General features: G+C 36.6%; 1 protein-coding gene across 1 annotated transcript in view; it reads right to left on the bottom strand.

Annotated features, from left to right (window-relative positions):
• SPINK8 (serine peptidase inhibitor Kazal type 8 (putative)) overlaps nt 1–26,533 on the bottom strand; it is a 41,349-nt gene extending 14,816 nt beyond the window's left edge. The window contains 5 exon segments of the mRNA XM_063113392.1: nt 7,333–7,715; nt 9,978–10,020; nt 15,762–15,883; nt 16,676–16,725; nt 26,458–26,533. Coding sequence (XP_062969462.1) covers nt 7,333–7,715; nt 9,978–10,020; nt 15,762–15,883; nt 16,676–16,725; nt 26,458–26,524 — 665 coding nt within the window. The 5' untranslated portion in view covers nt 26,525–26,533.
• Nucleotides 26,534–27,234: the final 701 nt, after the last annotated feature.

Genomic DNA, 27,234 nt, shown 5'->3' on the forward strand with positions numbered 1-27,234 from the left:
ATTTGAGGACATTTAGGTTGTTTTCAACATCTTGCAATAACAAACAATGCTGCAATGAATAACCTTGTGCATATGGATTTTTGTATAGAGGTATGGCTTCATAGTAGTAGATTCCTTGGAGTGAGATTACTGGTTTGAAAGGAAAGTATATACATAATTTTGGCAAATTTCCTCTCAGAAGGATTATACCAATTTGCATCCCTACCAACAGTGTGAAGGGTACCTGTTACTTATTTGTGAGAATCCCAAATTTCCTTTTGATACTGATTTCTAATTTCAGTCCATTGTGATCAGAGAACGTACTTTATTTAATTTCAGTTGTTTTAAGTTTATTGAGACTTTTTAATGGCCCAGGCTATGATCTATCCTGGAGAATATTCCATGTGCACTTGAGAAATATGTATGCTCTGCTGTTGTTGGATGGAGTAGTCTATAGATGTCTAGTTAGGTGGATTATGTCTGTATAAATATACTTATTTAAGTCTTCTGTTTTACTTTTGATCTTCTACCTAGTTCTTTCCATTACTGAAAATAGGGTGTTGAAATCTCCAACTATGATTGTGGAATTGTCTATTTCTCTCCTCGGTTCTGTCAGTTTTTGCTTCATGTATTTTGAGGCTCTATTTTTAGTTACATAAGTATTTATACTTACATGTCTTCTTGATGGATTGATTCTTTTATCATTATAAAATATCCCTCTTTGTTTCTAGTAACAACCTTTGTCTTAAAGTCTATTTTGTTTGATATTAGTATAGCCACTTCAGGTTTGTTTTTTGTTTTTGTTACTATTTGCATGGCACATCTTTTTTCATTCTTTTACTCTCAACCTATTTGTGTCTTAGAATACAAAAGTTTTCTCTTGTAGATGGCATATAATTGGGTCATGTTTTTATCCATTCTACTGATCTCTGCTTTTAATTGTAGTGTTTAACCCATTTATGTAATTATGGATAAGGTAGGATTTTTCTCTGCCATTTTGCTATTTGTTTTCTATTTGTCTTATGTCCTTTTTGTTCCTCTATTATTCCATTATTGCCTTCTTTTGTGCGTTAAATAGATATTTTCTAGTGTACCATTTTAATTCCTTTGTTGTTTCTTTTGCTATATTTTAAAGTTATTTTCTTAGTGGTTGCCCTGGGAATTATAATTGACATTGTAACCTATAACAATATAGTTTATATTAATATCAACTTAATTTTAATACTTTGCTTCTATATAGCTCCATCTACTTCCTCCTTTGTGGTTTTATCACCATATAAATTTCATCTTTATACATGAAGTACCCATCAATACAGATTTATAATTATTGCTTTATGCAATTGTATTTTAAATCAGAAAAAAAGATTTATGAACAAAAAATACATTTATATTGTCTTTTGTGTTTACCTATTGTATTAGATTGAATTGTCCCCCCAAATTCACTGAAGCTTGAATTGTGTCCCCCAGGTTTAATGTATTAGAAACTTAGACCCCACTGTGACTGTTAAGAGGGTGGGAAATCCTATTGTGGTAATTGAAAGGTGGAGCCTTGAAGAGGTTATTGGATTGTAGGACCATGCAGTAGTGCATGGAGTAAAAATGATGGTCGGGGCATGGTTCTGAGGGCTTTAAAAGAAGAGGAGAGTCTTTTTCTCTCTGCTCTCTCTGCTTCTACCATCTTGCATTGTGAGACCTCTGGGTCACTGTCACCACCACCAGATGGACTTTGGACTTCCCAGCCTCAGAAACTGTAAGCAATAAATTTTGTTTTCTTTATAAATCACCTAGTTTCAAGTATTTGTTATAAGCAACAAAAATGGACTAATACACCTATGTAGTTACCTTGACCAGTTCTGTTTATTTTTTCATGTGGATTTGAGTGTCCTTTCATTTCAGCCTGAAGGATTCTCTATAGTATTTCTTGTAGGGTGGGTTTGCTAGTGATGATAGCTCTCAGTGTTTGTTTATATGGGCATGTCTTAATTTCTCCTTTGTCTTTGAAGGATAGTTTTTATAGATATAGTATTGCTAGTTGTTGGGTTTTTTTTCAACACTTTGAATATGTCATTTCAGTGCCTTCCAGCCTCCATGGTTTCTGATAAGTCAGATGTCAATCTTACTGAGAATCATTAGTAGTTGATGATTTGCTTCTCTCATGCTGCTTTTTAAACTCTCTTTTGATCTTTGGCTTTTGATAGAGTGATTATGATGTGCCTAGGTGTGGACCTCTTTGAGTTTGTCCCATGTGGAGTTTGCTGGGGTTTTTGGATGTGTACATTAATGATTTTCATCAAATTTAGGATATTTTCAGCCATTATTTCTTCAAATATTTTTTATTCCCTTTTATTTCTCTCCTCTTCTTGGACTGCCATTATCTTTATGTTGTTATGCTTGATTATATCCCACAGATTTCTGAGGCTCTATCACTTTTTCTTTTTGTTCCTCAGACTGGATAATATCAATTGACCTGTTTTCAAGTTCATTCATTCTTTGGTCTGCCTCTCAGCTTTGCTTTTGTGACCTTCTGGTGAATTTGTTATTTTCACCTCCAGAAGTTTAATTTGGTTCTTTTTTAAAAAAATAATTTCTATCTCTTTATTGACATTCTCTACTACATTATTCTCATATTTTTCTTTAGTTCTTTAGACATAGTTTACTTTAGTTCTTTGACTATATTTTAAATGGCTGATTTAAAGTCTTTGTCTAGTAAGTCCAACATCTGGGCTTTCTCAGCAACAATTTTTGTTGACTAACTTATTTTCCTGTATATGAGACAGAATTTCTTGTTTCTTTGATGTGTCATATTTTTTTGTTGTTGAAAACTGGACATTTTAAATAATATAATGTGATATTCTCCCCTTTATTGTTTATTGTTGCTACTGTTTTCTTGTTTAGTGGCTTTTATCAACTAATTTTTTAAAGTCTGTATTCTCTGTAGTTGTAACCACTGAAGACTCTATTCCATTAGTTTAGTGGTCATGTAATGATTGGACATAGTGTTCCTTAAATACTTGGAGCCAATAAGTCTTCCTGCTTTTGCTGAGGGACTTTGTGTGTATTGGGCCATGCTGTCAATGGCTAGTCAGGCAGTTTACAACTCTGTCTTAGACCTCACTTCTTGCTATGCTGAGTGTCAAGGTCAGCCAAGGTGAGCACTTAGGACCTTCTAAAGTTTCTACTGGGATGTACACAGACCTGCTCATGCCTGTGGTCTTCTAGATTCCCAGGAATATGTCAGAGCTTTTCAAAGTCCCCTTAGGTATCCTATTCTCAGCTTTTTCTTTTAAGTTTTCCTTGTTAGATTTTTGTTTGGCCTAAGTATTATCATTGCTTAAGGCTGTTGCAGATTTTAAAAATTGAAGTTGATTGTTTTCAACAAATGAATGCCTCAGGGAAAATGTCCTCTCAGTCAGGTGAAAGAAAGAGAGAGAGAGAGAGGGAGAGAGAAAGGAAGAAAGAAAGAGGGGGAGAGGGAGGGAGGGAAGGGAGGAAGGGATGAAAGAAGGAAGGAAGGAAAAAAGCAATCCTGCTAGTGGAGGTTCTAGGGAAATACCAGACAAGTCAAATAATGATAATTTTCTATTCACAAGATATGGAATGTTCATTGATGGAGGATTGGGTGAAGAAAATGTGGTATATATACACCACAAAGTACTACTCAGTCATAAAAAAGAATGAAATTAAGGGCCAGCCCATGGGTCACTTGGGAGAGTGTGGTGCTGATAACACCAAGGCCATGGGTTCAGATTCCAATATAGGGATGGCCAGTTAGCTCACTTGGGAGAGCATGGTGCTGACAACACCAAGTCAAGGGTTAAGATCCCCTTACCAGTCATCTTTAAAAAAAAAAAAAAAAAGTGAAATTATGCCATTCACAGCAGCATGAACATACTTGGAGAAAATTATGTTAAGTGAAATAAGCCAGGCACAGAAAGAAAAATGATGCATGTTCTCACTCATACATATGTAGGAGCTAAAAATAAATAAATAAATTAAAATAAGTTGAAGTTATCAGAGGTGGGAAAGGGGAGGGAGGACAGTGAGAGGTTAGTTAATGAACACAAAATTACAGCTAGATAGGAAAAATAAGTTCTATTAGTGTGCAGTCAAGCGAGGCATCTATAATTAATAATAATTTACTGCATATTGTCAAATGGCTAGAAGAGAGGTCAAATATTCACATCACAAAGAAATGATTAAGTTTTGTAGTGATGAATATGCTAATTACCTTGATTTGATCACACACATTGTATGCATGTATTGAAACATGTCTGTACCCTATAAATATGTATGTTTCAATAAAAAATAATTTTCAAAAAAATGATAATTCTCTGGAAACAGTGCTTCTGGGGAGCTCCAAACCTGTTCTTCCCCTTTAGTGTCTACTGGACAGCTGGTTTCCACCATGACTGAAGGCTATTGGTTTTTGAGGCTGCTGTAGGGCTGGGGCAGGGGAAATGGGTATAGGGCAAGTTAAAAATGCCAAGTAGCTTGGTCTACTTACTAAGATTCAGCCATTTTTCTTGAATAAATGCTCCTTGCCTTTTTGCAAGCATTTGGTTAATTTTTCAGAATTCTGAAAAAGTTGATTTTGACAATTTTTGCCAGTTTTCTCATTGCTTTTTATGAAAGAGTGGATTTTCAGAGTTCTTTCCTCTGCCATTCCTGCTGGTGTAATTTTGATTGGTTTTAAAGTATATTCCATCTTCCCCTGGGAGTTGTAGATTGAAGGAATGGTTCCAGAGTAGCAAAATTAATTATATAAGAATCAAGGGGAAGTCTATTGTATATTGGGTTCCTTTTCATATTGAATGTACATTTTAATAGTGAAATGAAGATAGATAGTGAAAAATTAATAAACATAAATTTTGTGAATGACTTGAAGAATATGAAATTAAGAGATGAGGTCTAGAGTGCTTGGGGGAGCGACTTCTTTTGATACAGTGGTCCAGGAAGGCCTATTTGAGGAAGGGATCCTGGTTGAATGAATCAAGAATAACCTGCCTTAGAAGATCTTCCCAACACTCTGTCTAAATTTTGTCTTGATGTTTGGATATTTTCCTTTAGTCGGATAATTTTAATCAAAAGCATTTGATAAGCAGGATGCTTCTGAAGTTGCAGGTCATGTGGAACAGAACAGAATCCATCAAAACTTGAGTTTAACTACTCTGCCCATTAGTCTTGTCTCTCCTTTCTTCCTTAAAAATTTCACCATCAGACTAAACCTCTCCACTTAATTTTATTTCTGTGGACATTCTCAGGTATCTCATATCTAAGAGAAATACATATCACACTAAATGAACAGTGCCATCAAATCTAAAATTTTTCTCTTTAAAACTTTTCAGGGCTGGCCAATTAGCTCATTTGGTTAGAGCACAGTGTTGATAACACCAAGGTCAAGGGTTCAGATGCCCCAAACTGGCCACTGGCCAAAACAAAACAAAAAACTTTTTAGAATTATAGGATCTCTGTGTTGTACGGGACCTCAAGATAATTGAGTTAAATGATTTCTAATTCTGGCTTTGCATCAGAGTCCCTGAGTTTGAGTGGCTTTTTATTGTTAATGCATGTTGCCTGGGATTCGTTTCACAACTTCTGAGAAAAATCTCATTCTGTTCTTATTATTTTTATGATGTTTCCTACGAAGTGAGAAGAAATTGGAGCAAGTGACTATTACTTCTATTGGTAGATTGGGTTGATTAAATGTCCTTAGTCCTAGGTGATATTATTATTATTAATTTATTTCCTCAGCCTTTCTCAGTTTATGTGTATATTTATGTGTTTTCTTAGGACTGTAAATCAATATTCTGTAAACATTTTGTTCTAGTAGAAATCTCATTGTGGAGTTGTGTGAAACTCTCTGAGTCTCTGGTTTTTTTGTCAATGAAATGGGGATGTATTTCTTAAGTTTGTTGTGAGACTTAACTTACTACTTGTGAAATATTTAGAAACCTTACTATCACCAGGCACCACTCCAACTATTATGCTCAATACGTTTTCTTCAAATAACAGTCCAAATCCCTTTGATGGTGTGATTGAGAGTTCTGAAACCAGGTCCTGATATAGTAAAACTATGTCACTCATATGACACTTATTCAGCTCAATAATGACCAAAGCCCTCAGGTTGTAAATGCTGCTATTGAAGCACCTATTCCCTCATTTTAGATTTCCATGTCATTTGCTCACAATCTGTACAGGAACAGAGAGAGCCTATGGCATGAATAATGTAGTTTTGGGATGAGAACATAGAATATCTGATATTTAAAAAAGATTAACCAAGAGAAATGTTTGCCAGCCAGGTTTTCTGCTAAGAATCATTTACTGAAGAACCAAATCAATGAGTTTGGTCCTAACTATTGGTTTTCTCCAACACCAGAATTCTCCTCTAAAGGGGATATACTTGAAGAGGCAACCATTCTATTTCACTTGGCCATCTGAAGATTCAGTAAGTTTTATAGTTCTTCATGGTAAGTTCAGGAGTCTCCCTGCAAGAGAAACATCTGCTTAGAGAAATTGATTTTAGGGAAATTGGTAACCACACCCTTAATCTAATAGAAGGAATGCTAAACAGTTATTCTCTGAATTAAAGCATACTAAAGACCTAATTCCATTGGAAAAGAAAAAAGCAGAGTGAAATTGGGCAGAGAAGAGAAGAGCATTCTTTAAAAAAAAAAGAAAAAGAAAAAAAAGGTACAGCCACTTTTTATTGGTTGGTTGGTTGGTGGCTGGCAAGTATAGAGATCTGAACTCTTGACGGTGGTGTTATAACACGTGCTCTAACCCACTGAGCTAACCAGCTGGCCTGCATTCTTAATCTCTGTCAATCCTTGGCATCAGAATTTCCTACATTACTTTGTAAAAGCAACATTAATTTTATCAACAATTTCATCAGAGCCTTAGTAGAGAGATAGAATTGTGCTCTTGCAGTAAAATGTTTGGAGAACCAGTTATAGTTAATTTTCCATTCATGGCAGAATTAACATTTACATTTGCAATAAATTAGCAACATGCATCTTTTTTTCTTTTTTGGACTTTCACTATGAGTTTTAATTGAAAACATTAAAATGGTTTAACAACTCATAACGAATTACAAAACTTTGGTAGTTAAATTGTATTATCATTTATGAGGCATTTTTCTTCTGTATTCCTGAAAAAAAACTTGCATTCTTTTGTTTTCTGTTTTCCATTTCAGAGCAACATTATGAAGAGAGGGTCCTAACTATTTATAAATCAAAACCCAGCTGGGTTAGAAATGAAATATAAAGAGAACTACATCTATACACAGCTGTGCCATAAGAGAATAGGTGATTTTAGCTCATGTTCTGGGTATGAAAGCAATTTATCTCACCTCACAAGAAACAAAAGCAGGTGCCGAATGACGAAAACCCCCATTGATTATATTTAGCATGGCTCTTAATTTTTCTGTCCCCTGGTTTCTTGTTTTCTGTGCCAGTCTTGGACAGTTAACCACTTGAGGGGAGTCAGTGATAGATGGGTCATGGAGGAAGTGTCAGCGAACATGAAAAAGCAAATCTGGCCATAACTATGTAGGAAGTCCATCTGAAATGTTCAGCCATGTACCCGTAGTTAAACCAAACTATTGCAGAAAAAAGAATAATCTCCTGAAACATTTGTTCAGCTAGCTTCTGGTGCTTGTAGTCCATCTGCATGGGCAGCGAGCTCAGTTGCTCCAGCTGATTGGTTGAGGACGCTGGTGGCAGAGCACAGGCAGCTGGCTCCAGAGTGAGGGAGGCCGAGACTCAGGGACCTTAGGGGCCCTGGTCTGGCACTGTGTGGCGGGCCTGCCAAGCCCTGCAGTGTGATGGCCGTGGCCCCAGAAGCTGCATCTTTATCTTAAATAGACTTGTTGAGGTCCCAACACAATACAGGAATCTCCCCTATTAAGATTTAGTATCTTCTAGATCAAATGGAATAAAAGGGAGCTCATTATACAAAAAGTACTCCAAAATGTTTGTGGAAAATAGAATTGAAAGATAATACAAATCTTTCCATGAACTTTTTGAAGTACCCTCTTATATAGAAGCTGCACAATTCTTTTCTGGATATCTATGATTTAGAGAAAATTCTCCCAGGTTATATGGATATGATGTCTTTCTTGCCAATTCCTCCTCCTGCATGTCCCTAAAACCATTCTCCTCTGTTAAATATTAGTCTTTACTATTAGGCCTCACAATCAGCTTAGCATAAGCACAGCCATGTTAACCACATCCTCCCCTTCCCCCTTCCCTTTCTCTTAAGCAAAGTGCTTTTTGAGAAAAACTGGATTTTGTGCAAAACAGAATCTTGTGCAGAACAGGAAAACCACAAAGCTGTTGCAAAGTGCTAAATGCTCAGAATAGCTACTCAACTCCTTCCCCTAATTCAAACCCTATAAAGCCCCTGATTAGTCTTTGAGGGGCAGGAACTGATCTTTCAGTCTCCCCTCCAGGTTTGCTGGAAATAAACTCCCTAACATGATAAGTGCTTAGCTTGGAGTCCTTTGATCCTTTTGTTTCACCAACCTAACATTTACTTAAGCACATAAATGATTCTTTGAACACTTTGGGCACTGTTCTGTGGATATCCTTAAGTTTAAAAGCACCCCTTTGAAATTGAGTTTGAAATGGACATAAGACCACAGACAAAGGCTGTGGATTGATGTGTGGCCGAAATATAAGAGGAGGGAATTCAGCAAGATTTTATACGAATTAGCCAATGTCAATAAGATCTGACAGAGAAAGAAATCATGTAAGATCTCTTTATAGTTACCCCAAATCATGAAAGTTTCTAAAAGTCCTTATGACTTTTTTTTTTTGGCGGCTGGGCAGTATGGGGATCTGAACCCATGACCTTGGTGTTATAAGGCTGTGCTCTACCCAACTGAGCTAACTGGCCAGCCCATTTATGACTTTTCTTTAGTGGAACTAGAGAACGTTCAGGTTATAGACCTTTCCTAGGTGAGTAATATGTGTGCTGGTCTGTAAATCAGATGAGCCTTGTGAACTGGTCATGGAGATTGTATCAGAAGATATTGTCATAAAATTATTACTAAATTATATAATTGTCCTATTTTACCTGATTTACCTCCACACTCTTTATTTTCTCTTGTGCAATGATTTGTTCCAGTCCTATTGCCATGACTCATAATGCTACAGTCATCTCTATGGCATCAGCTGAGCTCTTGCTTTGGTCCTATGAACCTAATGTCAAGGACACAACATCTAGACTAGCTCAGGCAAGTTCTAGTCCATTCACTCTCAGAATAACTGTTTACATTCCAGTTGGTGTCTTTTGTCAATATCCCAGAAATTGGGCATGGCAGGGAAGAAAAAGCATGGAATAAATTTTTACTGCTGAATTATTGGGACAAAATACATTTTTTCCACTTCTAGGTGTTATTTTTGAAATGGTTGGGAAATTTTGATTATGTAGTATTAGAAGATGGCAGTGAACTAATTACGTGTAATAATGACATTGTGGGTGTATAAAAATATGTTCAAACTTCTTAGAGTTGCACTGATGTATGTAAGAGTAAATGACATGATGTCTGAGACTTGTCTTAATATACTTCATCAAAGAAAAAAGAGAGAGGAAGGAAATGTGGCAAAAACTTACAATTTGTTGAATCTATATAATAAGTATATGGGGTTCATTATATTATTGTGTCTACTTTTATGTATGTTTGATATTTTTCATAAAAAAAAATTTAAAACCCTCTATGAACTGTGATTACTAGAAGTGGGAAAGGGAGAGGGCGAAGGGGCTAGGGGGAAATTGGTTAATGGACACAAAAAATTATTATGTTTTACAATGATGAGTGTTCTAATTATCCTTATTCGATCACCACATATTATACACAAATACTGATAGTTAACTCTGTACCCCACAAATATGTATAATCAATTATATTTCCATGAAAAAAAAACCTCTATAAAAGTGAGCTCTTAACTGTAGCTGGTTTAATTCTAAAAATAAAAAAGAAAAGTGACTTTACTTACACATGATCCATCATAAAGTTTAGTTATGTTAAACCCTTCATATCTGAAAGAAATCATATTTTGAAATGATTATTTTTGCTGTGTTTTGTCATAAATTATGACTAAGTTGTACTTAATAATCTGGCTAAGTTTGAGAAGGAAACATTCTGCTAATAGTGAATTCTTATTTAACAAACATTTAAAAATATCTACTACATGGATCTTTATTTGTCAAAGAGATTGAATATACAAATATACTCAGCCTGAAATAAAATATAGAAATTCAAAATAACCTTTGAAGATTCAGTTAGAAATACAGAATATCAGAAAGAGAATGTGCCTTAAAGTTAGAAAATGCATTTGATGAAAGTTGAGGCATTACTACTGACCTTACAGTAATAAAAAGAATTATGATAGAATACAATGAAAAATTGTATATCAAAAAATTAGATAACCCAGATAAAATGGAAAAATTACTAGAAACACACAAATTACCTAAACTGATTCAAGAAAAAATAAAAAATCTCAACAAACCTATAACAAGTAGATACTGAATCAGTAATCAAAAGCCTCTCAACAAAAATAATGTTCAGGATCAGATGGCTTCACTAACGAATTCTATCAAATATTTTTAAAAGATTTAATACCAATTTCTCTCAAACTCTTCCAAATAATAGAAGATAAGGGAACACTTTCTTATTCATTCTATGAAGCCAGCATTACCATGATACTAAAGACAGACAAAGACATTACAAAAAAACCCCTGCAATATCCCTTATGAATATAGATGTAAAACTTCTCAACAAATGCTAGCAAATTGAATCAAACAGCAATTAAAAGGATTATACACCATGACCAAGTGGGATTTAGCCCAAGAATTCAGGATGATTCAACCTAAACAAAAAAATCAAATATAATAACATCACATTAGTAGAATGAAGGGAAAAAATCTACTTGATAATCTCAATTGATGCAACACACACAAACACAGACACAATATTCAAAAACCAACACTCTTATAATAAAAACACTCAGAAGACTAAGAATAGAAGGGAACTTTCTCAGCATGATTAAGAACACTTATGAAAAACCCACAACTAACATCATACTCATTGGTGAAAGACTGAAAGATTTCTAGGATCAGGACCAAGACAAGAATGTGTGCTTTCACACCTTCAGTACTGACATTCAATATTGTACTGGAAATTATAGGCAGAGCAATTAGGCAAGAAAAAGAAATAAAAGGCATCTAAACTGGAAGACTGGAAGGGAAGAAGTAAAACTATATTACAAGATGACATGACCCTATATATAGAAAATCCCCAAACAATTAATATAAAAACTACTAAAGCTAATAAACAAATTCAGCAAAGTTTCAGGGTACAAGATTAACACACAAAAATCAGTCATGTTTCTATAAATCAGCAATGAACAATCTGAAAATAAAATTAAGAAAACAATTTAATTTACAATAGCATCCCCCAAATAAAATAGCTAGTAATAAATTTAATGCAGGAGGCAAAAGACTGGTACAGTGAAAACTATAAAACATGTAAAAGGAAATTAAAGAAGACCTAAATAAATAAATGATATCTCATGCTCTTTGGTTAGAGGAATTAACATTGTTAAAATGACAATACTACCAAAAGAAATATACAGATTCAATGCAATCCCTATCAAAATTCCAGTGGCCTTTATTTATTTATTTGTTTATTTTTATGTTGATTTTATGGGCTGTATTTAACATACTGTTTTTTCTTTTTATTTTTCATTTAAAAATTTTTTTTAAAGTTTATTTATTAATAGTTTTTTACATTTCATGATGTTGTTACGGAGCAGTTGGGGGGAGGAGGAGAAGGGAAGGAGGAAAAAAATAGGGTGGGAGAAGGAGGAAGGAGGAGGGGCAGGGTTGAGGCCTGTAGCACCCCCCTCATTCCTTCAGGGGAGACCAGGGGGGATTCCAGCAGTGTCTTGGTTATTGTTGGGCTGGGTGCAGATGTCAGGGGGGTGTGGCTGAAACCCTCATACCCCCACTGCCCCAGCTCAGGAGAGCCCAGGGCTCTTCCTGCAGCAGCTCAGTGGTTGTCACTAGGCTGGTTATGGGTGTTGGGGGTGTGTGGTCGAGGCCTGAGGCCCCACACCACCCAGCTCGGGAGAGCTGAGGCACTTCCTGTGGTGGGTCGGTGGTTGTTGCTGGGCTGGTTGTAGGTATTGGGGGGAGACATGGCCAAGGCCCTTGGCCCCCCACTGCCCCAGCTCAGGAAAGCCCGGGGTGCTACCTGTGGCAGCCTGGAGGTCATTGCTGGGCTGGTTGCTGGTGTCAGAGGGCATGGATGAGGCCCCCAGCCCTCTCACCTCCCTGGCTTGGTAGCCCAGGGGAATTCCAGTCCTTCTAGGTTTCATAGGTGTTCTTTGGTGTTGTGAGATCTTTACTAATTAATATCAAACTCTGTCTCTGGTCTGTGGGTATTTTGTTTTTTCTTCCAGTTCTATGTTGGATTATTTGCTGTTCCTACCACTTAAATTCTGCACTGGAACTAACTTGTCCTTTGCTTACTTCTAAAATGGGGGAACTTCCTGTGGGGACCAGCACTTGAGCTCTGTGGTTGAGCTAAATTGTTGCTTTGCTGCTGATTCCCTGGGGAAGGTTTTTTGTGCAGCTCAGGTTTTAATGGTTGACATTATAGGTACTTCCAGCTCTTGTGAGATCTGGTACTCATGGGTTGTGTAGAAACTCTGGTGTGGGCCTGAGTCTTTTCAGTGAACTATACCCTCTACAGCTCTATATTCCTGACCAGTCTCCACTGAGTGGTCCTGCGCTGACTGGGTGGCAGATCAGTTTTCCATGCTGTGCCCCAGTGTTCTCCCAGTGGGCCCATCTCCCCTACCGCCCACACTCCAAACACTTCCCATGGGGCGGGCCATCCACTGGTCCCTTGCAACGACTCACTGGCCTCTGAGTGACTTCTTTTTTTCAGTTCTTGTAGCTCCTCATTCCTATGTGGGTCCACGGGAACCCTAATAGTAGTCTTGCTGGCCTGGGGACCACCAAGGCCCTCTTGTCCCCTGCTGCCTCCAAGCATCTACATCTGAAGGGCACACTGCAGCTTTTGCCAGCTCCTGCTCCGAGTGCTCACCAGCTCCAGCCTTGAAGCAGCTGGGGCTTGAAATGGTTGGAGCGGTTCTTTCTTTCTCTTATTGTGGCTTCTCCTGCCTTCATGCACTCTAGGTCTCTCCTCCTCTTCCCCTGATTGCTAGTGGCCCCAGCTTGGCTGTCGATGCTTTTTAATAGTTGTAAATTGGTTGATTTGTGGGAGAGAGTGACGTGGCAACCTTCTATTCCTCCACCTTAACCAGAAGCCTCCAATGGCCTTTATTTTGCAGAAATAGAACTGCCATATGATCCAGCAATTTTACTGCTGGGTATGTACCCAAAGGAATGGAAATCATCATGTTGAAGGGATACCTGTACTCCTATGTTTATTGCAGCTTTATTTACAATAGCCAAGAGTTGAAACCAATGTAAATGTCCATCACTGGATGACTAGATAAGGGAAATATGATATATTTACACAATGGAATACTACTCTGCCATATAAAAGAATGAAATACTGCCATTCACAGCAACATGGATAAACTTAGAGAAAATTATGTTAAGCGAAATAAGCCAGATACAGAAAGAGAAATACCAGATGTCCTCACTTATAAGTGGGAGCTAAAAAAATAATAATAAAAATAAGTAAATAAAAAAAGGAAGAAAGATATAACAATCACAATAATATGTTGAACTTTCAAAAGAAGAGAACAGAACTGAGGTTACCAGAGGTGGGCAAGGGGGAGGGGGAGGAGGACAAGGGAGCAATTGGTAAAGGGCCACAAAGATGGATTACATTGTATAACATTGAATATACTAATTATCCTGACTTAAACATCACATATTGCACACAAGTATTGATATTCAATGCTGTACCCCACAGGTATGTACAATCAACCATGTTCCAATAAATAAATAAATAAATAAAAGCCAATCCTCAAATTCATGGGAAATTGCAAATGGCTCTGAGTAGCCAAAACCATCTTGAAAAAGAAGCAAAGTTAGAGGACTCAAAATACCCAATTTCAAAAACTTACTACAAATCCACAGTAATCAGAGTGGTGCTATTATTAGGATAGACATATAGAACAATGGAATATAATTGAGAATCCAGAAATAAACTTATACATCAAGGCCAATTGATATTCAGGAAGGGTGCCAAGACCATTCAATAGGAGTAAGAATAATTTCTTCAACAAACAATGCTAGGTCAACTAGATAACCACATGCCAAAGAATAAAGTTGGATGTCTATCTCATACCATATACAGTTGTCCCATGGGGAATTGGTTCCAGGACCTCAGATGCTCATGTTCCTGATATAAAATGACGTACTATTTGCATATTATCTATGCACATCCTCCTGTATACTTTAAACCATCTCTAGATTACTTAAAATACCTAATACAATGTAAATGCTATATAAATAGTTGTTATACTGTATTGTTTAGGGAATAATAACCAGAAAAAAAAGTCTATATACGTTCGATACAGATACAAATAGGTCTAACTACATTTTCGATTTACGGTTGGTTGAATCCATCGATGCAGAACCTGCAGATATGGAGGACTGTATATAAGGGCAATATTTTTGAATACTTTTGTAATTAAGTTGGTATTAATCCAAATTTGATCTGTATAAATTAAAATTACTTATAACCCCTAGGGAAACTGCTAAAAAAATTTTTTTAAATGTAGTAATAGTGAGTTCTTTGGAGGCCATCTCTCAGATGTCTCCTGGTCTGGCATGCTTTGAATCTGTGTTGCTGTGGGTCCCCCAGGCTGTGCATTCTGATTGTCAGATGTCTGTGCTAGTGATTGAGGCTGACACTAAAGTTGTTTACCTCTCAACTCTTTTATGGGTTCTAGTGTAAGCTTTAGTATTTATTCAGCCAGGAATGCAAAAAAGTCCAATATGCCTCGCCAAACGTTTCTCCTGATCAAGAAGATTATGATTTCTTCTCTTGGGGAGAAGCCAAGAAGAGGAATGGGAGAGAGACATGTTTGTCTTGTGCCTTTACTTTTCTCCCTTAAGATATTGGACTTAATCCCTAAATGTTAGTTAGTCAAGAGTGTGGATTTTCTCCTTAAAGGAGAAAACAGATGTAAGAGAATCCTCTTCCCTCCTCTGTAAGGAGCTTCTTTGATGTAAACCTCTGTTCCTCACTATTTCCCTCGGACCAAAGAATTAGGCATTTTACACGAGTGTCACCCAAAGCTTCTAACATGTGATGGCCCCAAAGACTAAACCACATACCAGGCTGAAAGTTAAAGAAAGTTGTTTTAGAGAATAATATCCATTCAAGGACCAGTAAACCATTACTTGGGAAAATTCTTTACCCAGCTTCCTCCTTCTCTTCGTCATGCTTTTTGTTCCTTGGCCTGAGGGGGCACAAGGATGACCCTTATCTATGATCACATGATTTAAATGCTATGGCTACTTGTTCCTGAGCTTTCTCCACTTGATCTATGTCCAGGCCACACATAGTGCCCTCACCTCAGTAGCTTTCTATTTCTGCATCATCTGATAGAATCATATGTACCTTTTGGGAGCACAGGGATGGATGGAAGAATTGGAGAAGCAAATAGTGGAGGAGTTGCTAGAAGGAAGATCTAACTAGACAATGTAGGAAGTGGGCTGAGAAGGTCACCTCTATTTTGGCCACCCTTAGCCTCTGACTTGAGAGAAGGGAGAATAAAGTCAGGACTTACATAATTTTGGAGCAGAGATGGCACTCACCACTGTAGGTAACCTGGTCACTGCCGCATATAGGTTCACTTGGCTTGATGTAGGATAAAAGCCAGCATTGTTTTATATTCTTGATGCACTCAACCTGAAGGTGAGACAGAGACCACTGCTTCAGATGCCTTCCTCTAGGTCCTTTGGCCATTATCCTGGAAGCAAGGGAGGGGGGTGGAATAAGGAGCACCAGAACAGGAGCTCACAAAATAGGATTCAGAAGCCTCAGTGTTTGACTCTTGGAACTTACCACCAACAATATCATATATTCTAATATAGTATATGATGTATGCACTCCCCAGTCCCACATAAATACCTTATTAAGATGAAAATCCCTGCCCTACCAAGCACAAAATGTGATTGTTAGGCTAGAGAGAACAAAAGAAAGGAAATGTCTTTCAAGGTTAGAATTTCTTATGAATATCACTGAGTGACATCATATGTGGTGCTTCAAAGGGCAGTGGGCTCACACTTGTCACAGCAGGGATAGGGTGTAGAAGGAAGGAGACAGAGAGAGTACATCATGGGCTCTTGGTGTGAGGAAGGTGGGATGTATGTCCTGGCATATTATGGTGGAAAGAGAGTCCACTGCGGCATAGGACCAATATGAATTTGAGCCACAAACTTTTCATCCATTTAATCATGCAAAATACTTGCCTTCTATCCCACGGGAGAGTTGTATGAACTGATTGGGATAATGCATAGGAAGAGGGCTCAGGAACATATGAAATGTGCCTCGTATACTCGGTGACTCAGATTTTATTGTTGTGTTATTCCCACACAAGTCTTCTCTGTTCCCCACCTCCCAGAAGAAAGAGATGGGGCTACCAGGGAAACTGGCTCTCTCCTCATTCCTCTTCTTGGGAACCACAGAAGCAGAGCTCACCTTGGTCTCTTCTAGATGAGCCCCTTCGGAGGCCATAGGAAGAGGGAAGTCTGGAAGACAAAAACACATTCAGAAGAGTTGCTGCTTTGTCTTCTGCCTTCAGGGAAAAATCTAGAGTGAGCGAGACACTGGTAGGTACACAGGAAGCATCAGATCCCTTCAAAAGAGGTTGGAGTTCCTTTTTGAGGCAAGCTGCCCTCTAAAGGAGTGAAGAATCAGGAAACGTCTGCCTCTCACCCCATTGTAAAATGCAGATCTCAATTCTGGCCCTTCCACTTTTTAAGTAAATAACAACTTCTATAATCCGTCCCAGTTGTTTTTAGAAAACATGCTTTAAGTTACAAATGACCATGAAATAGTTATATAGAGATGCCTTAAAAGACGCTGAGTTTTGGGGCCGACCTGTGGCTCACTTGGGAGAGAGTGGTGCTGATAACACTAAGGCCACAGGTTTGGATCCCTATATAGGGATGGCTGGTTAGCTCACTTGGGAGAGCGTGTTGCTGACAACACAAAGTCAAGGGTTAAGATCCCCTTACAGGTCATCTCTAAAAAAAAAAAGAAGATGCTGAGTTTTATTTAAGGCTTACTTATTCAATTCAAACCATTCTTTGCAATTATATATGTATATAAAATTTTATATTATATAATCATATAACATAATTATATAGTACAATTATATGACAATTTATATAATGATATGTATGACATATCTTCTCTCTATATTATTTACATCAGCTTCATTGAGATATAATTCACATATCATAGAATTCACCTATTTAAAGTATACAGTTCAATGGTTTTTAGCATATTCACAGATTTGTGCAGCCATCACTACAATCAGTTTTAGAACATTTTCATTGCCTTCAAAAGAAACTCTGTACTCATTAGCAGTCACTTGTCATGCCTCTCTCCCAACAATCCCACTTCCTACCCCACCCTTGCCTCTGATTACCACTAGTCTACTTTCTATCTCTATAGATTTGCCTTTCTGGACATTTCGTATAAATGGAGTCATACAGTGTGTGGTCTTTTGTGTCTGTATTTTAACAGTTTAACCATGTAGTAGTACTTCATTCCTTTTTATAGCTAAATAATATTTCATTGTATGTATATTCCACATTTTATTTAACCATAACCAGTTAATGGACAATTGAGTTGCTTTCACTTTTTTGCTATTATGAATAAAACTGCTATAAATATTCATGTACATGTTTTGTGTGGACATGTGTTTTCATTTCTCTTGGGTATATATCTAAGAATGGAATTTCTGGGTCATATGGTAACATTTTGAGGAGCTGCCAGACTATTTTCCAAAGCAGCCACTCCATTTCACAATGCCACTAGCAATATATGAGGGTTCCGATTTCTTCACACTTTTGCTAACACTTGTTATTATCTCTCTTTTTGATTATAGCCATCCTAGTAGGTGTCACATGGTATCTCATTATGGTTTTGATTTACATTTCCCTATTGACCAGTGATGTTGAGCATCTTTTCACATGCTTATTGGCCATGGTATATCTTCTTTAGAGAAATGTCTGTTCAGATCGTTGGCCCTTTTAAAAATTGGGTTATTTGTCTTTTAATTATTGTGGTGTAAGAGTTCTTTATATATTCTGAATACTAGTTCATTATCAGATGTATGACAAAAATAATTTCTCCCATTCTGTGGGTAGTATTTTCACTTTATTGATATTTTTATTGGTATCATTGAATCACAAAAGTTCTAAAAAGTCTAATTAATCTATTTTTTTTTCTTTTCTGTCTTTGATGCCATATCTAAGAAGGCTTTGCCTAACCCAAGGTCACAAAAATTCTCTCATATTTTCTTCTAATAGTTTTATAATTTTAGCTCTCACATTTAGTTTTATAATCCATATTGAAGTAATTTTTATCTATGCTATGAGAAAGGGGTCCAGTTTCATTCTTTTGCATATGGATATCCACTTGTTCCAGCAGCATTTGTTGAAAAGATTATTTTCCACTGAATTGTTTTGGCACCTTATTAAATCAATTAACTGTAAATATAAGGGTTTTTATTTCTGGATTCTTAATTCTGTCTTATTGATCTATATTTCTCCCCTCCCCTTATTCTAGTACCACACTGTCCTGATGTCTGTAACTTTGTAGTAAGTTTTGAAGTTGGAAAGTGTGAATCCTTCAACTTTGTTCTTTTTTGAGATTGTGTTGGCTATTGTCAGTTTTTTGCATTTCCATATGAATTTTAGAGTTAGCTTTTCCATTTTTGCAAAGAATCCAGTTGGGATTTTGATGGGATTATCAGGAAATCTGTATATCAGTTTGGAGAGTATTGCCATCCTAACAATGTTAAGTGTTCCAATCCATGAAGATGGTATGTCTTTCCATTTATTTAAATCTTTAATTTCTCCATCAATGTTTTGTAGTTTTTGGTGTACAAGTCTTTCACCTCTTTTGATAAATTTATCCTTAGATATTTTATTCTTTATGATGCTATTGTAAATGAAAAAAATTTTGATTTCATTTTCAAAATGTTTATTGTAGTGTAAGAAATACAACTGATTTTTGTATATCAATCTGGTACCCTGAAAACTTGCTGACTTATTAGCTCTGACAGTTTTTAGTGAATTCCTTAGGATTTTCTGTTCACAAAATCATGTTATCTATAAATAGAGATAAGTTTACTTCTTCCTATCCTATCTGGATGCCTTTTATCCATTTTTTTGCCTAATTGGCCTGGCTAGAACCTCCAGTACAATGCTGAATAGTAGTAGTGAGAGCTATCCTTGTCTTGTTTCTGATCTAGGAGCAAAGATTTCAGTCTTTCACCATTTGGTATGAGTATAATGTTAACTGTTGCGGGGGGTTGTAGGTGTCTTTATTGGATTAAGGTAGTTCCCTTCTATTCCTAATTTGTTTAATGTTTTTATCATAAGGGAGTGTTGTAATTTGTTAAATGTGTATTCTACAGTTGTTGGATGGGACACTATAGAAGTCTGTTAGGTCTAGTTGGTTAATTGTGTTGTTCTAGTCTTCTATTTTTTGTTGGTCTTCTGCCTTGTCATTCTAGCCATTATTGAAAGTGGAAAATGATGTCTTCAACTGTTATTGTTGAATTATCAATTTTTCCCTTGAATTGTATTAGTTTTGTTTTATATATTTTGGGGCTCTATTTTTAGGCGCATATGTGTTTATAATTATTATGTCTTCCTAATAAATTGACCCTTTATCATTATAAAATGTCCCTCTTTGTCTCTAGTAGCATTTATTTTGTTTTAAAGTCTACTCTGTATGATATTAGTATAAACATTCCGGATTTTTATGGTTGCAGTTTGTGTGATATGCCTTTTCCATCATTTTACTCTCAACTTATTTGTATATTTGAATCTAAAGAGTGTATACTGTAGACAGCATATGTCTGGATCTTGTTTTTTATTTGTTGTCATTGTTCAGTCTTTGGTTGGATTGTGAAACTCATTCACATTTAATGTTTTTATTGGAATAGTTGAATTTACATCTGCTATTTTACTTTTTGTTTTCTTTATGTCTTATGTCCATAGTCATCCTTTATTCATCTGTTATATTAAGTGAATATTTCCAGTGTAATGTTGTAATTCCATTAATGATTTTTTTTTTTAACTATCTTTTCTGAATTATTTTTTTGTGGTTGTTCTATGGCTGATCATATACATCTTAACTTATCAGAATGTACTTCAGATTTATGCTAATTTGATTTCAATGACATACAGAAATGTTGTTCCTGTATAGCTATCCTTCTTCTGTTCTTTTGTGCTATTACTTTTATCCATATTACATCTATATTTGTTACAAATTCAATAACACAGTTATAATTTTTCATATAATTTTATATTTTTTAAAAAATATGAGAGAAGAAAGGACAACAAGTATATATTTAGAAAATTTGTTATATTAACCTTCTTAGTCACCATTTCTGGATCTCTTTATTTGTTCTTGTGGATTTAAGTACTATCTGGTGTCATTTCCTTACATCAGCACTGCTTTGCTCCCACTCAACCTCCTTTATGCTTTTATTCTCAAATATATTACATTTCTATATGTTATAGGCCCAACAATATGATTATATACATATTGTTTTATACAACAATTTTTTTTTTTTTGGCAGCTGGCCAGTACAGGGATCCAAACCCTTGACCTTGGTGTTACAGCACAATGATTTTTAACTCAGTTAAAAGAAGAGAGGAGAATAAATGTGCATTTATCCTGTCTTTTGTAATTACATAATTACCTTTACCATGCCCTCTGCTGTTTCATCTGGACTTGAACTAATATCTGGTGTCACTTGCTTTCAGCCTGTAAAACTTCTTTAATATTTTTAGTAAGGCAAGTCTAGAAGCAAATTCTCTCAGGTTTTATCTGAAAATGTCTTAATTCCACCTTTATTTTTTTAAAAGATAGTTTTGATGCATATAAGATTCATGGTTGGTAGGTTTTATAATTTTAACTATGTCTACCACTGCCTTCTGGCCTCCATGATTTCTAAGAAATTAGTTGTTAATCCTACTGATAATCACTTGTATGTGACTATTTGCATCCTTCTTGCTGCTTTCAAGAATTTCTTGTTGTCCCTTAGGTAGTTTGATAATAATATGTCTATGTGTTTATCTCTTTGAGTTTGTCCTAATTGAAGTTTATTGAACTTCTTGAATGTACAGATTAAAGTTTTTCATTAAAATTTGGAATTTTTTTGGGCCGACCCCGTGGCGCACTCGGGAGAGTGCGGCGCTGGGAGCGCAGCGACGCTCCCGCCGCGGGTTCGGATCCTATATAGGAATGGCCAGTGCGCTCACTGGCTGAGCGCGGTGTGGGCGACACCAAGCCAAGGGTTGCGATCCCCTTACTGGTCACGAAAAAGACAAAAAAAAAAAAAAAATGGGGGATTTTTCAGTCATTATCTATTTTCTTTCTCTCATTTTTCCTTTCTTACTCCTCTTCTCCTTTCATTATGTCTACATTCATGTTCTTAATGGTGTTCTACATTTCTTTCTTTAAATTAATTTTTCATTGAAACATACTGATTGTACATACTTATGGGGTACAGAGTTATATTTCAATACGTGAATACAACGTGTGATGATCTAATCAGAGCAATTGGCATATTCATCATTACAAAACTTAATCATTTCTTTTTGATGTGAACATTTGATCTCTCTTCTAGTCATTTGATAATATGTAGTAAATCATTGTTAATTATAGATTCCTGGGTCAACTGTACACCAGTACAACTTATTTTTTCTATCTAGCTGTTATTTTGTATCCATTAACCAGCCTCTCTCTTCCCTCCTTTCCCATCTCTAAAAACCACAGTTTTTCTCTTTCCTTTTAACAGTTTGACTTGTTTGTTTTTAGCTCCTACATGAGTGAGAATATGTGGTATTTCTTTCTGTGCCTGGCTTATTTCACTTAACAATTTTCTTCAAGTTCATTCATGCTGCTGCAAATGGCAAAACTTCTTTCTTTTTTAGGGCTGAGTAGTATTCCATTGTGTATATGTACCGCATTTTCTTTATCCAATCATCCATTGATGGACATTTAAGTTGGTTCCAACGCTTGGCTATTGTGAACAGAGTCACAATAATCATGGGCATGCAGGTAGCCCTTTGACATGATGATTTCCATTCCTTTGGGTATATGCCTAATAGTGGGATTGCTGGGTCATATGGTAGTTCTGTCTGTAGTTTTTTGAGAAACCTCCATATTGTTTTCTATAATGACTATACTAATTTGCAATCCCACAAATAGTGTATAAGGGTTCCCCTTCCTCCACATCCTCGCCAGCATTTGTGATTTTCTGTCTTTTTGATAATAGCCAGTCTAATGGGTGAGATGATATCTCAATGCGGTTTTGATTTGCATTTACCTGGTGCTGAGTGATGTTGAGAATTTTTTCATAAAACCGTTGGCCATTTGTATGTCTTCTTTTGAGAGATATCTATTCAGCTCCTTTGCCCATTTTTAATTTGGGTTATCAATTATTATTATTATTATTATTATTATTATTATTGAGTTGAGTTCCTGTATATTCTGAATATTAGTCCCTTGTCAGATGTGTAGTTTGCAAATATTTTCTCCCGTTCTGCAGGTTGTCTCTTTGCTCTGTTTATTGTTTCCTTTGCTGGCCAGTTAGCTCAATTGGCTAGAGCACAGTGTTATGACACCAAGGTCAAGGGTTTTGATCCCTGTACCAGCCAGCTGCCCCGCCTAAATCCAAAGCAATCTATAGATTCAATACAACACCTATCAAAATACCAATGACATTCTTCACAGAAATAGAAAAAAACAATTCTAACATTCATTTGGAACAACAAAAGACCTTGAATAGCCAAAGCAATCCTGAGCAAAAGAATAAAGCAGGAGGCATTATACAACCTGACTTCAAAATATCCTATACAACTGTAGTAACCAAAACAGCACGATACTGGCATAAGAACAGACACGTGGAATAGAATAGAGAGCCCAGAAATAAATCCAGGTACTTACTGATCTTTGACAAAGGTGCCAAAAACATATGTTGGAGAAAGGACAGCCTCTTGAATAAATGGTGCTGGGAAAACTGGATATCCATGTGTAGAAGAATGAAACTAGACCCCTACTTCTCATCATATATAAAATTCAAAATGGTTTAAAGTCCCGAAACTATAAAACTTCTAGAAGAAAACACAGGGGAATTTCTCCAAGGCATAGGACTGGACAAAGATTTTATGACTAAAACCTCAAAAGCACAGGCCACAAAAACAAGAATAAACAAATGGGATTTTATCAAACTAAAAACCTTCGAGACAGCAAAGGTGTCCCTCATTTCTACAAGACTGTTTGTGTTTTCCATTTTCTTCTCTCTGTTCTTCAGACTGTGTAATCTCAATTGGTCTATCTTTAAGTTTACTGATTCTTCTGCCAGTTCAAATCTACTGTTATGCTCATTAGCGAATTTTTTATTTACTGTACTTTTCAACTCCAGAATTTCCATTTTTTTCAAAACAATGTGTACCTCCTTATTGATATTCTCTATTTGATGAGACATTATCATCATACCTTCCTTTACTTCTTTAAGCATGGTTTCCCTTAGTTCTTTGAACATATTTATATTAGCTCATTTGAAGTTTTTGTATGCTAAATCTGGACCCCCTCACAGCAATTTATGTTGCCTGCATTTTTTTCTGTGTAAGGCTCTCACAATTTTCTCTTTTATAATGTCTCATCATTTTTGTTAAAAACTGGACATTTAGATAGTATATTGTGGCAACTCTGGATACTGACTTTTCCCCATTCAGTGCTCATTGTTGTTTACTTATTTATTAGTTTAATGCCTTGGCTGGACTGCTGTAGTGAATTCTATTTCCCTTGCAGTATAAAGCCTCTGATGTCACTCTTCAGAGGACACAACTTTGGGCATGTGCCCAGTCATCATGGGGTGACTGGTTTTAGCAAGGCTTGCTTTGACTGTCTATTTCTCTGATCTCTCTTTCAATCTGTTTGCCTCTGTTGGCATCACACTATCAGGTAAGCCCTACTAATTGCTAGATGATTGCTCTATTGTTTTCAATGATTCTCTGAAGCATAAATTTCTCTGAAGTCTGATCCAATTAAATTTGGACCCCCTTTCAGGGTAGTTTTCGAAACCAACCTTGGTGGTTTGTTCTGACCCTCCATGGGGGATCTTTTAGCTCTTTTTTCCTGATTCTTTCTGGTAAACTAGCTGGCCTCTGGTTTAGCTTATTTTTCTCATGGAGCCACTTACTTCCTCTTAATTGCAACCATCAAAATCTCTATTGTTTTTGAGAGTGCCCTCAGGCTTGAACTTCACCACACTCTGTTCCAAATAAAATCAGTTTCTCTGGAGCTCTGTGTTCTTATGGCCTGCCTCTCTCCCTGGGCAAAATATCTAAGACTCTGCTCTGGACAGTGGCTTGCCTATCTCAGAGTGACAACTTGCTTCATGAGCAGAACACTGTAAGGGTGGTAGCCTCTGATCTTCTCAGGTTGTTGCTCCCAGCATGAAACCTTCAACTTAGAAGCAAGCTGGGGTGAGGGAGATTGGGGGCTCACTATTTTTGGCCTGACTTACCTGGGGTAGAACCTCAGCCCCACAAGTGGGAGCTGGTTTGAAAAATGGAGCCCCCTACCTCTTGGCCTCACTCTCCTGGAATTCAGCCTCAGCAACACAGAGCTGAGGGTGGGGAATAAAAGAGTTGGCAACCTGACCCTCCCAGGGAGATACCATTGCCCTCAAGTGTCAGCTAGGGAGAGAGGGAGATTCATCTTCTTGGCTGTACCTGCCCAGAGTGGAGCTTCCATCATGCTGACCTGGGCAGGGGAGGAAAAAAGTAGGCTGTGGCTGAAGTTCCACAGATTCTTACTGTTCTTATATTTTGAAACACTTATTAAAGTGTGTGTTAATATTTGGTGTGGACCTCTCACCACTGTTGTGTCATAATGTGAGGCCATGATTCATTCCTGCCACATAACGAGTGTCTAGCCCATTTTCTGACACAAGGTCAGCATACAGTATGTATTTATTGGATATGTAAATAAGTGAGTGCTGGGAAACCCAGCATGGTATTAAGGGCTGTATCACAAAGGCTTTTGTTTAGTATGACAGAACTAAGATAAGATTTGTACTAAAAAGACAACAATTGTAGCATTATGGATGATGGGTTAGAGTAAGTCAAGCTAGAAGCAAAGGGAACAGTTAAGGAGAATATAAAAATATTTTCAGGGAACAATGATGAAAACATTCACCGAGGAAGAGTCATTGTTGTGGAAATGTGAGAAAGGCATAGATTCATGTGATATATGTTGTGTTCTTTTAACTGAACTTGGTCACTGGATATGGGCACATAGGAGAGAAACAGATTTGAGGGAAAATGTAAGGCCATATGACTCTGAGGACAAAGAAAAAGTTATTTTCAAGAAAGATGGAGTGATCTACCCTGGTTGAATAATGGTGTGTTCTTCATGGAGTATTAGCATAAGGCTTAGCCAGAGGGGAACACAGTGGGCTTACAGAGAGGGCGATGCCAGTGGGTGTTGTGCTCAGCAGCAGTGGGGATGAGAATTGAGTGAAAGGTAAGGAAGTGTAGAAATATATCTAGATTTCCCCAGAGAGGATTAAATTGAACCAGGAAGGGGAGGAGCGGAGAAAGGTTTTTTTTGTTTATTTATTTTGTTTTTCCATAAGATATGAAAGGTGTGAAGAATAGTTTTTAATTTATTACAGAAGCCTCTTAAGATGTGAGAGGCTTGAAAGAAATGTTTTAAGTGAAAGAGAGTGACAATGGAAAGTAGGAGATTGAAGATAAATGAGAAAGAGTTTCAGAGTCCAAGGCAAAAAGAATGTATTGAGGCCCTCAGAGATTCCCTGCAGTTAATCATAAGCACTACTTTTACGTTTCAACCATTAAGCAGAATAATATCTGAGTCTACTTTAATGGAACCTAATGAAGTTCTTTTTGGATTTGAGATATGTAAATATACAGACTATAGAAATGAACAATTTCTAAGGTTTGAATGTCCTGAATAGTAACCTGGTATTTTGGAAAGTTCAATGGTCCTGGATTTGGAAGGTTTGGATTTGACTCCCAGCTTTGATACTAACAACACTGAGTTGATCCTTTCTTTCTCTGGATTTTAGTTTCTATATCTGTTATATGAGGAATTACGATTAAGTAAAATTGAATGGCACTTCCACTTCTATCTCTAATTTTCCTGTGATTCTGGACCTACTGCAGAAAATGTGGGCAGAGAAAAGACATGTAACTCACCAACTGCAAAGGCGGTCCTCATGGAGATGGCTAGAACAAGGATGGCGTTTGAGGAGGTCCCCTTCATGGTGACAGAAGAGCTGTGGAAATATGTGACTTTTGATGGTAGGACAGAGAAAATTCTTACAGAGATCCCTCATTGACTAGGAAATGAAGTCTAAATACTTTGTTTTTCCCTCAGGTCATCTGTAATGAATTGTGTCTGATGCAATTAATTTGCTTAATTCATTTCCTTAGAATAATTGGACATTAGAAAAAAATGATCTTAAAAACAGGATTTTAGAAAATGTCAGAAAGAGCTAGTAAAGAATATTTGCAGGGGAAAGAATAAACAACAAAAATTTTTCAATGAAATATTTAAAAGTTTATATTTATTTCTGAGGTGAAGAGCAGTCACTAGGAAGCTCAGTTACATGTATAAGTCAACAGACAGTAAGAAACGTGAAAAGGCAATACACCGAACATTCACTCCCGTAGTCTTACTCTTCCATAATGTTGTTACTTTGGTGTTAATATTTAGTAACCAATAAAATTACTGAAATGAAAACCATAGAGCATTTACCAAAGCTTACTTGCATTACTGAAAATATTATAGTACATGTCAATCAACATTTTATTGGCAGGTTTCTATCCTCTTTATCCTACACATTTCCCGGCCAAATTATATATCTAGGTAATTTCTACTTAAGACCATCCCTGAGGAAAAATAAATAATAAAAAATACAACTCTTTTCCTACTCAAAAGTTTGCACATTAATAAGTTCACTTTACCTGCTG

The sequence above is a fragment of the Cynocephalus volans genome, chromosome 11, assembly GCF_027409185.1.
Source record: "Cynocephalus volans isolate mCynVol1 chromosome 11, mCynVol1.pri, whole genome shotgun sequence".
Taxonomy (NCBI): Eukaryota; Metazoa; Chordata; class Mammalia; order Dermoptera; family Cynocephalidae; genus Cynocephalus; species Cynocephalus volans.